Here is a 13,519-nt window from a genome sequence, read left to right as displayed (position 1 = left end):
TGAGGCCCTGGGTTCGATTCCTCAGCACCACATAAGCAAAATGAAAAAGCTCGAAGTGGTGCTGTGGCTCAAGTGGTAGAGTGCTAGCCTTGAGCTGAAGAGCTGAGGGACAGTACCCTGGCCCAGAGTTCAGCCCACAACTGGACCCCCCCCAAAAAAAAACAAAGTACAAAAAACTTATTAAATGAAAGATAATTCTGTACGAATTTAAAATAAATTCACTTTCTTTTTTCAAGGTTGTGTGTGTGTTCATGTGTGCTGGTGCTAAGGCTAGAACTCAGGGCCCGGGCACTATCTCTTAGCTTTTTCACTCAAGGCTAGCACTCTACCACTTGAGCATACCTCCACTTCTGGTTTTTTTGGTGGTTAACTGGAGATAAGAGTCTCAGATTTTCCTGCCTCAGCTGGCTTAAAATCACAATCCTCAGATCTCAGCCTCCTGAGCAGCTAGGATTGCAGGTACAAACCACTAGTACCTGGTTTTATTTTTTTTAAGTTTTTGACATGTGTACTAATTTACACAATCTGGAGCTGTTTTGGAAGTGAGCAACTTCCTGGGGTTATTGGGAAGTAGGGTAATTATGAAAAAGAGAATACCTCAGTTTTCTTCACAAAAGACTTCCATGCGTAGTGATAAGAATCCCCAAAGGTACTTCTTTAGACAGTTAAAGGTATCTTTATCGCCCTCTAAAAGACATACTGATTGTTTATCTCATTCCTTTAGTTGTCAATTATATTGCTGCATTATAACAGCAAAAGGCAGTCTATTGATAGTAGTTAAAACCACACACACATACACAAACACAAATATGTAGATAAAAGTGAAAAACTGAATAATGTGGGTTATTTATTTTTACATTCCATAGGGCAATGGATTAACCTGCAGAGAACTTTGGTTAATTTCAAATAAATAAAAATTCATCATTTTTCATTGTAAGTCCTACAATGATTTAACTCCTCATTCCATCCCCAAATGCCATAGTGAAATGATATTCAGCAAATTCTAGATGACTGCTTTGCTCCACTTGAAAAAGTGACCTGTAATTATGAAGAATCAATTTCTGTGTGCAAAAAACAATCTGCAGTTGTAGGTGTCCAAAAAAGGACATGCTCATGACCCACCAAGAATGGGCCTGGAGTCTCTCAACCCCTGGGTAAGACCGGAAGCTGCTCGAGCCAGTCATGCTGGACATTGCATCTTCACAAATTGGAATGCATGAGCAGTAGGCTGGATGCGCGCTCACCAACCTATACAAGGGTCTGGGCAGTCCCGCAGGTAAGTTTCATATTGACCTTTGGTAACGTCAATCAAGGTTGTAAACGCTGTCAGCTGAAAGATAAAAGTTGTTTTTAAAGAACTTTTCAATTCTAAGGTATCATTTCTGTCCCTCAAGAATTTGCTTTATAAAATTATTTAATATTAAACAACTACATACTAATAATATACAACATAGTCTACTGATATTTTATAATCATATTAAGACATCCAACATCAGTTAACAATATATTAATAGCCTTGGGATAATCCCTGTTTCTTTTTTTTGGGGGGTCCGGTCATGGGGCCTGAACTCTGGGCCTGGGCACTGTCCCTCAGCTCTTCAGACTTGAGCCACAGCACCACTTCCGGCTTTTTTTCTTTTTGCTTATGTGGTGCTGAGGAATCGAACCCAGGGCCTCAAGCATGCAAGGCAAGCGCTCTACCACTGAGCCACCTTCCCAGGCCCTCCCTGTTTGCTTACAAGAGGTTACTCCTAAGCAGTACACTGCCTCACAACCATTAAGCTGCACTTAACCCTACTCAATGTATAACTGGCAGTCATACGAAGCCTAAGGATTATATTGTGTTGAAAGAGGTTACTGTTGGCTCTCTCTCCCCTCACAGCAGTTGGAACACAATGATGAAACTGGCAGTTCCACACTGAAAGCACACAACTACACTCACACAAGGGTTGTGCAGAGCATGTAAAGCATCTATGTGAGCACACACAGGGCTGGTATGGGCAACAGGAGCACACTATGGCAGGTTAGTGAACTGAAGGAAGCCTTTTCTACAGGAGCTAAGTACTGATCCAGATCTCACAGGGGAGAAGGACTTCCGGCAGGTATGCTTTACAGATTATGAGGCAGAAGGTATAATGAAAAAGAAGAGACAGGAATGAGATAGTAGAAGGGGGGTATATGCAGAATGCACAAAGACTATTAGCAAGTGGGGTAATCACAAAACTGTGTTTCTCACTTATAATGTGGGGACAAAATAAAGGAACATGAAAGAGCCACGGGAAATCCTACCTTGTCAACACACACAGCATAGTGATTCTGACAGAGACAGGGAAAAGTAAGGAGTACAATGCTACACATAACCTTTTATTTAGGTTATATCTGCTTATATGTAAAGCTTGAAACAACAATTTGGGGCTGGGAAGGTGGCTCAGTGGTAGAGCGCTAGAGCGCTTGCCTTGCATGTGTAAGGCCCTGGGTTCGATTCCTCAGCACCACATAGGCAAAAAGAAGCCGGAAGTGGCGCTGTGGCTCAAGTGGTAGAGTGCTAGCCTTGAGCTGAAGAGCTGAGGGACAGCGCCCAGGCCAAGTTCAGGCCCCACGACACACACACACACACACACACAAAAAAAAAACATTAAGCCATAGCAACTTTATCATGTTTTGAAAGTTATGTTTTCAGCCACACAAAATACCTATTTTAAAAATATTCTGAAATATGTTCATCCTTAAGCTGAATATCATTTCTAAGCTCAAAATGATCTAAGATAACAGGAGAAGACAAAAAAACAGAATCAGATTCTTTCCCTGAAAGGAAATATATATGTGTATATATACATATTTGTATATATAAATACCTTGTTGAGAACAGGCTTTGTTGACAGGACATCATATAAAGTTGCAAATGACAGGTTCTAGGACATAAAAACAGTTTCCTTAAGTAAGTTAAAGAGAGCTGTCAGCAGCGTCCATCCACACAAATGGGTCATTAGCCACTGAAACATCTTTCAGTCCCCTTCCCTAAAGGAATTTCCTTTATACACTGCTAAAACAGTTAATGCTTCTAATGCATTTTCCTTTTCTTCTATCTTTTTTTCAATTCTAACCTGTTATTTAACTTCACAGATGAAAGCTAGCATTAGAGTAATAAAAGGGACACTACAGCAAAATTTTGTACACAGTGGCTTACAACTATAATCCTTGCTATTCAGGAAGCTGAGATCTGAGTAGCATGGTTCAAAACCAGCATAGACAGGATAGTCTATGAGACTCATTTCTACCAAAAAAGCTGGAAGTGGAGCTATGGCTCAAGTGGTAGAATGCTAGCCTTGAGCAAAAAAGCTCAGGGACAGTGCCTAGACCCTGAGTTCAAGAAAATAAAGGCTAGAGGCATGGCTCAAGTGGAAGAGTGCCTGGTAACAAAACCAAGGATTACAGTTGTAATCCTATCTACTCTGGAGGCTGAGATCTAAGATCATGGTTCAAAGCCAGCATGGGCAGAAAAGAGACTCTTGTCTCCAATTAACTACCAAAAAGCTGGAAGTGGAGCTCTAGCTCAAGTGGTAAAGTGCTAGCCTTGAGCAAAAGGGTTTATGGACAGTGCCCAGGCACTGAGTTCAAGCCCCCCCCACCCCCCAAGGAAAAAACCTCCAAAACCAAAATCACCCACAAAACCTCAGTGAGGACTGTCTAGAGATACTGCATAATGTGGGTTTTTTGTTGTTGTTGTTTGTTGGTTGTGTGGCTTGAATTCTGGGCCTGGGCGCGGTCCCTGAGCTTTTCAGCTCAAAGTGAGTGCTCTACCAACATAAGCCACAGTGCCACTTCTAGTTTTCTGATGGTTAATTAGAGATAAGAGTCTCACAGACTTTCCTGCCTAGGCTGGCTTTGAATGGCAATCTCAGATCTCAGCCTCCTGAGTAGCTAGGATTACAGGCGTGAACCACTGGCACCCAGCTATGTTTATTTTTTGAAGGCCAAAGAATGTCAATACTAGTTCCTAAAGGAGACAGTTTCTTTTACATATTACAATGCAAAGTACCTCTTGGGTTGTGCGGTTTAGACACATCTGTGTAGGTGTTCTGCGATCATCAAGGAAGAAGGGGCTTTTCCATCGGTCATAATTTGTTTGTACCAGATACCATCTACCCTGTTTAGGATTGAGTCTGTATTAAAATGAGAGAGAGAGAGAGAGAGAGAGAGAGAGAGAGATTTATTCTAAGTCTTCATGTCTTAAATCTGTACATATGTCAGTCTGTGCTTTCTTTTCTTTTTCTTTTTGTTGTTGGTTCTGGGGCCTGACCTCTGGGCCTGGGCGCTGTCCCTCAGCTCTTCAACTCAAGGCTAGCGCTCTACCACTTGAGCCACAATACCACTTATGGCTTTTTCTGTTTATGTGGTACTGAGGAATTGAACCCAGGGCCTCATGTATGCAAGGCAAGTACTCTACCATCGAGCCACCTTCCCAGCCCTCAGTCTGGGCTTTCATTTATACCTTTTTGCCTTAACAAATATACTTACTCAAATACATCCAAAGAGTCTTTCCTTTCTCGTGTAATCACACAACCCTCCCCAGACTGGTTGCCTCCCAGGATAAGATATGCTGGAGCCAATATCTTAGTTTTAGTCAATATATTCTTGGCTTCTTCATAACTACAGGATTAAAAGAAAAAAGTAAGCATTTTAGATGACTTGGAATGTAAATGTGTTACTTTTGTAGAAACTAAAGTGTCTATGGCACTTTTTTCAAAACCATGGTGAACAGCATTTCCAGTAGGAACAATCTTCATAGGTGGCTACTAAGATATAAGGGAGGGGTCTCAGCAGGTTCCTCATCTGAGGGAGAAATAAAACGACTTCAAAAAGAGGATCCTCCTGCCTTATTGTCTACGCCTGTCCCTCAACAGACAAAACAATCACAGTATATAAAACTGAGAAAATACAAAGCAACCTTGAAAATTAGAGCTCTTAAAAATTTAAGTGATGACTTGAAGAATAACTCTGAATCACTGAATAACTCTGAATCATTGGGAAGTATTAAATCTCGAATCAAGGTCAACTTGTTCTAAGTCAATTGGATGTGGTGGGAACTGAAGGAAAGCAATTTTCAAATGTAAGATTCCTGCATCACAGAAGACTACAACATGTTGGTGCCTTCCAATATCTCTTTAACACTTGTAAATAATTTTATTGTTCATGCTACAAGGGCATGCAATACACACAAAGAGTAATTCCCTGTGTGTGTCAACGATTCACCTAACAAATTCTGTAACAGTTCCTCTATGGGTATTAACTTGGGGCTTATATCCTAGAGTAAGTAATTTAAAATAAATGGCATATCTGATAATAAGGCAGTAAACCACTTCACCTTGTACTATTTTCCAGAACTGATCTTGTCATAAACCCTATCCACGTGGCATCTTTCCTTCCCAGAATCCATTCTAGGATACCTGGAAGAGATCACACATATATAGTGTCACAGGACCTGGACATAGTGAGACTTCTCTTAACTACAAAACACAGTCCAACCATCCTCTTATAAAGGCTGTGGACCTTTCACCTCTGAACAGACTACTCACCCAGATAACCGCCATTCATACTGAAACGTTCATTTAGTGTAAGACTAAATAGTCCCTGAGAAAAGACAAAGCAACATAGTCAGAATTGTCAACTATTCTCTTTAAGGCCTTCCCTCCAGAATTACAATGTGGTATATCAGAACGGGTAAGGAACACTGTAAAGAACAAGGCTTTTTTTGAGTTCAAAGATTTTCACATCTATAAGTTGGATGGGTTATTACTGTTGATATTTTTTAGACAGGAAACAGAAGAACAGAAAATTCACATATGACTGGCCTATATGAGCAGGAGACAGAGGCTGGATCCCAGATGCTGACTCTCAGCGCCTGACTGCTGACCACACTCAAACCAGGCTAAGCATTTCATTTATATGCATACTGATGAAGTGACAAGATGTACAGGGGATGGAATGGAGCTTCATATTCTTTTCAGGTCCTTATTTTCTTGGACTCAACCCTTCCCACATGTAAAAGCAGGACTCCATACAATTCACAGAAGTATGTAACAACAAATTCCTTACTGGTTTGAATCCTGTCAACATGCCCACATAGCCAGCAAAGCTTGTAGCCTTAAAAACGGTTTTATTGTTTCTTTGGAAGTCCAAATTCACTGTTAAAGGTTTTAGTTCCTCTGTTACGACCCAGGTATTATTATTTACATTCCACCTAGAAGACAAATTTTGGTGATATTTAAGAACAGTTGAAGATTAAGAGGAACATTAAGCATTATCATAGGTGCTTTATCTGCAAAACCACAGGTGATCGAGCCTAATAAGACCTTTACACTATTAGGTTTGTTATGGTTTGGCTCTGAAAGTCTCAAAAATCATTATGTGTGAAAGGATGGGTCCGAAATGTAGCCATGTTGAGAGGTGGGTTTGGAGGAAGGGGTTGGATCCTGAGGGCCCTAGTAGCATCATAATTTGATGAGTTTTTGGGAAATGACAGAAACTTAGGGGAGGGGGCTTCGTAGGTAAAGGGGGAAGGTCCTGAAATACATGCCTTTGGGAGTTATAGCTGGTCCTGGGCACCTTTGTCCACCAGCTTCCATGGCCATGAAGTGTGCAGTCTCCTCTACTACACACTTCCACAGAATGATGACCTGCCTTCACCAGTTTTAAAAGCAGCTGATCATGGACTGAAACCTCTCAGCCATGAGCCAATATAAACCTTTCCTCATTTAAAATTGTTCCCATCGATATTTTTGTCACAGCTATATGCAGATGACTTATACAGGGTAGTTTATCTTCTGTTTTCAGAATACAAATCTGAGGCTGAACGAAATTGAGTAACTCTCCCCATGCCACACTGACTATATAGATAATGGGCCCCATATTCTAATGTAGGTCTTTATTACAAACTCTTATTTATTTCAGGAAGGTCTAGAAGAGAAGTAGAGAACAATGTTTCTTTTCCTTCTAAGAAATAAGTAATGTATTCATCTGTAGCTTTCAAGAGTGGTCCTGATTTCTATTCCCGAGGTGCAACTTTTTAGAATCAAACTTTTTTTCTTCACTGCATTTAAAATTTTTTTATTATTATCTTTAAGTAGCAGAATCAAACCTTCAGTTTACAAAGGGGTGGGAAGGGGAAACAAAGGAGGAGGCTACAATGCTTGATAAGAAATGTACTCATTATCTTGCCCATGTAATTGTAACCCCTCTGTACAGTATTTTCACAAGAAAAAAAAAAACCTTCAGTTTACAGAAAACATGCCTTGATACTAAAGAATCCAGTCATGTTCACTTACGGCCATATAGTAGGCATGGAATTGGACTATCTTTTCATCAAGGTAATACAATCTATATTTCTTATGGAATAACGTTATTAAGTAACGCTTACCCAAGAAACACTCCAAAGTCCATGTTTCTTCCATGTAGAAGATGACCTATTCAGAAGGTAATCAGAAGAGACACATGTCACAGTTAAGGTAGTACTCAGATTCCCAATCACAGCTGGACACTTAAGCAGCTTGACAACATGAGTAAACTGGAATCACTGCACATCACCAAGATACTCCAACAACTGAGCGTACAGAGATCTAGTCAAGACCAGAACATGGGGGCTGGGAAGGTGACTCAGTGGTAGAGCGCTTGCCTTGCACGCATGAAGCCCTGGGTTCGATTCCTCAGCACCACATAATCAAAAAGAAAAAAGCTGGAAGTAGCGCTGTGGCTCAAGTGGTAGAGTGCTAGCCTTGAGCTGAAGAGCTGAGGGACAGCGCCCAGGCCCAGAGTTCAGGCCCCACGACCGGACCCCCCCCCCAAAAAAAAAGACCAGAATATGATTAAAGGGACAGGGCCTTTCTTGGACCAACTTTGACATAGTTCTATCAGGAAGGGCAAAGATATCTTCGCCCCAATGAATATGGCTTACTCATAGCTTCCTCCTGTAACTAATTTCGAGGATTAGATGTGGACAAACTTTATACCCAGAGTATAGATCAAAAGTAAGGGTAAATTGGGCAAGCTATCTTATGCTTTGGACTCTGTAGACTAGCCAGGATAATGTAGGAATAGGAGACTGCTATACATAGGGATCCCTGGCTTAACATGGTGGGAGGATATTTGTAATTAGCCTCCAGCAAAACTCATGTCATTGCATGCAGAACCATAGTCCTTTTCCTCCTGTCTACTACATAATGCAGATGATCATAGGCAGACTATGAGCCAAGTAACATTTCTAGTCTCAAACACTTCTTGCCATTTTCTCCATGTTTGAATTATACTTTGGTAGGAAGTGGAGGGGTTATAAGACTAGTTTTCAGTATACTTACAGCATTTACTAATATATAGAGGTATATGGAACATATACAGAATAAACCTGGATGTGAAGTGGTAGGTTTTTTTTGTGTGTTTGTGTGCCAGTACTGTGGCTTAAACTCAAGGCCTGGGCACTGTTATTTGGCTTTTCCATACAAGATTGGTGTTGGTGCTCTACCACTTGAGCCACAGCTCTACTTCTAACTTTTTGGTGATTAATTCCACTTTGGGGGGAAAAAACAAACTTTTTAAGAAAGATTTTTCTTTTATGTCTTACTGTGCACTACCCACCCTTCTTTAGCATATATTACCTTCTTTGTCTTCTGTTATTATTGATGTACACATAGTAAAAAGCTCATAGAAAATATTGAATGAAATTATCTCTCCTGTGAGGAAGCAGAAGGGAAAGATTTGTTAATATATAGAACCATGACAACAAACCTGTTTTTGGTAGTTCTGGGGTTCAATAGTAAAGGCCGCACTCATAAACCTCACTCAATAACCTCACTTACAAAGTCTGCCAATGATCAAAACCCAAACTCTGAAAAATGTTTTTAGAAAAGTATCTTCACTCTGTGTGTGTGTGTGTGTGTGTGTGTGTGTGTGTGGCCAAGCATGTTTCTGTGTGTGTCGATGTCACAAGCCAACCTCAGTGTGCCTAAATATCTGACAGGTGCCAGCACCTCTCACCTACTCAGACTCTACTGATGACAATAAACAAGTTCTCAAAGGCACAGAAAATTGGGTGAACTAACATCTATGCTATAGTATGTACAAAACGATCAGCAATATTGTTCATTTTAAGCTTTTGGGAATAATTTAAATATGAAAATTTATCTATCTCTGGTGTACTGCGAGTTGCCAAGGAAAGCTACTGTAGAATATTTCATCTTTAATTGTTTTTTTTTTTTTTGCCGGTCCTGGGGCTTGAACTCTGGGCCTGGGTGTTATCCCTGAGCTTCTTTTGCTCAAGGCTAGCTCTCTACTACTTGAACTACAGTTCCACCTTGAGCTTTTTGTGAATAGTTTATTGGAGATCTCAGTCTCACAGATTTTCCTCCCTGGGCTAGCTTCAAACTATGACTAGATCTTAACCTCCTGAGTAGCTAAGATTAAGGTGTAAGCTACCAGTGCCTGGCTTTTAAAATATTTTTACAAAACTGTATAATACTAACTCAGCATTAATTTTTTCTTGAACTCAAAGGACTTATATTCTTGTTCAGTTTTCTTTTTCTAAAACTTTTCATTATTTTGTGCTGGTATTAGGGCTTAAATTCAGGGGCCTCCTGTTCTCCCTTGGTTTTTTTTCTCTCTACTACTTGAGCCATTATCTCCATTTTTGGCTGTTAATTGGAGATAAAAGACTCACAGACTTTTCTGCCTAGGCTGACTTTGAACCTTGATCCTCAAATCTCAGCCTCTTGAGTAGCTAGGAACACAAGTGTGAGCCAATAGCACTTTGCCTTTGCTTGGGTTTCTTTTCTTGAGTCATACCAAGTTATGAGAGTTCTTTACATAATGAAAGAATTAAAAACTTATTTTTCATGTAGACTGCAGATATGTTCCTATTGTATCAAACTGTTCATTAAAAAGCAAAAAAATAAGCAAAAATCAATCCATCTTTGTGAGAAATAATTTTTCAATTGACTCTTTTGTAAAAGCAAAGTACTATTGCCTGTAATAAAAATAATAATTCTACTGCTTTGGCAGCTTAAAATAAAAATTTTGGAGTAATGAAAAAACTTTTTCAATGGATGTTACAAATTACGAGATGAAACTTTAAGAATAGTTTTCAAAAAAACATCAAAAATTAAGGATATCTCAGCCTTCTGAATAGCTAGGATTACAGGCATGAGCCACTGGTGCTCAGCAGCATTATTTATTATTAAGATCTTTATACTTTGCTGTATGTATATCTTTCTTCAATACAAATATGTTAAAAGTGTTTTATCAAGTGTTCTAAATGTTGCAAAGTATACTTTACCTAAAGGTATTTCAGTCACATCTGCAATCCCCTTCATTTCCTCTTCAAAAGGGCCAGGAAGGGTACCTAGTAGACCAGGCTGAAAAACAGATTAACAGTTGTTTCCTCTAAAAGAATGCTTTGAGATCTGGTTCATTGATATTTGTCCTACATATTGCTGTCACAATAGGTAATAAGAATTCTTTTCTAAAGTCCTAGTGTGGGTTGTATGAGATTATACAGGTGGACTGATTCTAGTTCTTGCTCTCTCTATAGACTGAGGAAAGATCAAAGAAGAATATACAATCTGAGAGTCACAGGTGTCTATATAGGTGCTTAAGACTAAACATTACACAATTGATCTTGTTTTAAGATGCATTAATTGCACTGTTAGCAAATGACAGACAGACAAGCAAGCTTCAATGGTGGACATCATACTTTTATTCTCAACTACAACTATTCACAAACATTGAGATTCCAATTTAGGTTCATGCCCTCTTGCTGAGATAATGTGATAAAAGTTCACAAATCCTATTTTTCACTAATTTGTTATGATCTCACTAAGCATATTATTTTTTTCCCTAGGAGGCATTTCTTAAGTCTTCCATTGGTTGTAAATAAGTTAAAAAGATGAGAGATGGAGTCTTCCTGAATAAGAGGAAAATTAAATTGTTTGGTGACTGCCTACAAAAAAAAATACTGAGTTTCTGGAGCTGGGAAGGTGGCTCAGTGGTAGAGCACTTGCCTTGCATGCATGAGGCCCTGGGTTCGATTCCCCAGCATCTCATAAGCAAAAAGAAAAAAAGCCAGAAGTGGCTCTGTGGCTCAAGTGGTAGAGGTTAGCCTTGAGCTGAAAAGCTGAGGGACAGCGCCCAGGCCCAGAGTTCAGGCCCCATGACCGGACAAACAAACAAACAAACAAAAAAACTGAGTTTCAAGGGTCACACACTGAGGGGACTCCATCTCCACAGAATACAGGGCTTGGCTGAGTGAGTCATTTGGTCATTCTAGAGAAATCTGATTTCTGAGATACTTAGGCAAAATACCTAGGTAGTAGTGAGAAATCAACATTTTTTTTTTTAGTTTTGCTCTTTTTTTTGTGATATGAATCAAACCAACCAATGTTTTCCATAAGCACAATACTATACTGCTAAACTATGCCCCCAGCAAAAGTCAATAGTGTCCTTACAAACCTAAGTATAAGGGCAAGAAATTCTATACTCCCTGGTGAAATATGAAGATTTGTCCACTGCTCTGTAAAAAAGTCCATACATTGAAGAGCAGTTAACTGCCAAAATTTTTCCATGCTTTGTGCCTTGTTACTCTAATATTACCAACCCAAGAATTTAAATCCTTCCAAAGTCCAAAGAGATACAAAAATATCCAAAGTTCTTGAGAAGTGGTTGCTGAATTATTTCTTTAAATAAGTCCCAAGCACCTTTGGAACTTTGTGTATATATGTATGAGTGTGTATGCTTAAACTTCATCATAGGAAATTATTTCTTACCAACTTATGATCCACCATCTCCATAATTTTTCCACTTGGCACAAATGCATTTGCTACATTCTTCAGGGAATTCACTAATATCTTTATCTGGAAAAATAAAATACTTAAATACATAAAAGACTGCTAAGATTTAAGAATAATATATATATATATATTATGAAAACAGATTTTTTAACTTACCCATATATGGCTAAATCAAACAGTAAACATCATTTGAAAATATTTTCAATTAATATGTTAACACAATTTTATCTTTAAAATGGAATTTGCTTCTTAAAGAGAGATAATATAGAGTGAAGAAAACAGAAGCAAAAATTTACTAAAAAGAGTAAGAAGTTACCTCTACCATCAACACTGATTCATGACAGAAAAGTATTAAAACATACATATAAACTAATTCATGAAAAATTCTTTTAAAAATACAGTTATATTCATTAAAGTCAGAAAGAAAACACTGGGAATCACTACATACCCTTGGTGCCTTGTCTGACACTAAATCATGCCATCTTTTGTAGGGTGGTAAGTCAAGATTTATGGTGTACCATGGAACCAGCCCTCTATAGCTGTAACGAGAGGCATATCATCTTGAAATGCTGAAACAGTTTTCTGAAGGAGTTAATGACCTCTATAAGGACAAATTACACACATATTCTTAATAACAATATAGAAATTGGTTACTCAGACCAAAACTTGCAAACAAAGTACTCTCTCAATCTGTATCCAATGCTTCTGCCCTCTGTATTGTTGCATATACAGTAATCTTGGAATAGAATTAGACATTCTGAGCCAGATGCAGTAGTTGTAATTCTGGCACTTAGTGAGACCTTGTTCCAAAAAGCCAAAAAGGCAGCTGGGTGCTGGAGGTTCACACTTGTTATCCTAGATACTCTAAAGGCTGAGATCTGAGGATCATGGTTCAAAGAGAGCCTAGGCAGGAAAAACCATGAGACTCTTTACTTCGAATTAGCCAGCAAAAAGCCAGAGGTAGATGTGGCTCAAGTAGTAGAATGATAGCCTTGAGCAAAAAAGCTAAGGGACAGCACCTTGCTGTAAGTTCAAATACCTCACTAAATAAATAATAAAATTAAGCACCCAGAATCCAGAAAGTTATTATGACTTGATGATACACAAAAGAATCAACCGTGGCTCAAGAGCTGCATGAGCTAAATACTGCTGATGGAAAACACTCTTTTTTTTTATTGTTGTTCCTAAATACCTGTAAAGATTTAGCCCACTCTTACAATTGGCTTTCTAGTTTCAGAATTCTCTCAGTCTAACACTAATGCCAAAACACTGCCTCCAGTGATGGACAATGAGGTCACCTCTGAAGCTCCAAAGTGACAAGTTAGCTTCCCAAGTTAGTTTCAAACTACCTTTATAATTCTCTGAGGCAAACTATTCTTCCCCTGTATATTATTTCTCTCTTCTCAATCCTCCATATTAAGTCTAAGCCAAAGTAGTCTTCTCTCATATCTATTCTCCAACTTCCTACTCTTTAACTTATAAACAGTAATTTGCACTTTGAGGATATAGCAAGGGCCACTCCCTTATCAATGGAGCTAGGCCACATGTCCGCTGAGTGAACTCTGCAACAACTACTGTCACTACTGGAACATCATTTTCTGGCACTTTTTACCAAATTGAAATTGCTTTTAAGGATGGAGCATTCAGTTATTGATCAACTTTTTTGGGGGGAGGTCTGCTGAGTGAAC

At 39.0% G+C, this 13,519-nt stretch overlaps 1 protein-coding gene across 1 annotated transcript in view; it reads right to left on the bottom strand.

The window, feature by feature from the left end:
• Positions 1 to 822: 822 nt before the first annotated feature.
• Asah1 (N-acylsphingosine amidohydrolase (acid ceramidase) 1) overlaps positions 823 to 13,519 on the bottom strand; it is a 26,452-nt gene continuing 13,755 nt past the window's right edge. The window contains exons 3-14 of the mRNA XM_013026207.1: positions 12,280 to 12,370; positions 11,808 to 11,894; positions 10,322 to 10,400; positions 8,649 to 8,723; positions 7,418 to 7,463; positions 6,097 to 6,241; positions 5,577 to 5,631; positions 5,366 to 5,447; positions 4,519 to 4,650; positions 4,040 to 4,163; positions 2,856 to 2,912; positions 823 to 1,330 (exon numbers count right to left, since the gene is read on the bottom strand). Of these exons, the coding sequence (XP_012881661.1) occupies positions 1,241 to 1,330; positions 2,856 to 2,912; positions 4,040 to 4,163; positions 4,519 to 4,650; positions 5,366 to 5,447; positions 5,577 to 5,631; positions 6,097 to 6,241; positions 7,418 to 7,463; positions 8,649 to 8,723; positions 10,322 to 10,400; positions 11,808 to 11,894; positions 12,280 to 12,370 (1,063 nt within the window). The 3' untranslated portion in view covers positions 823 to 1,240. The remainder of the gene's footprint in view (positions 1,331 to 2,855; positions 2,913 to 4,039; positions 4,164 to 4,518; positions 4,651 to 5,365; positions 5,448 to 5,576; positions 5,632 to 6,096; positions 6,242 to 7,417; positions 7,464 to 8,648; positions 8,724 to 10,321; positions 10,401 to 11,807; positions 11,895 to 12,279; positions 12,371 to 13,519) is intronic.

The sequence above is a fragment of the Dipodomys ordii genome, unplaced genomic scaffold (genome assembly GCF_000151885.1).
Source record: "Dipodomys ordii isolate 6190 unplaced genomic scaffold, Dord_2.0 Scaffold4, whole genome shotgun sequence".
Taxonomy (NCBI): domain Eukaryota; kingdom Metazoa; phylum Chordata; class Mammalia; order Rodentia; family Heteromyidae; genus Dipodomys; species Dipodomys ordii.
Note: the sequence above shows the minus strand (reverse complement) of the source record. Positions and strands in the feature narration are given on the sequence as shown.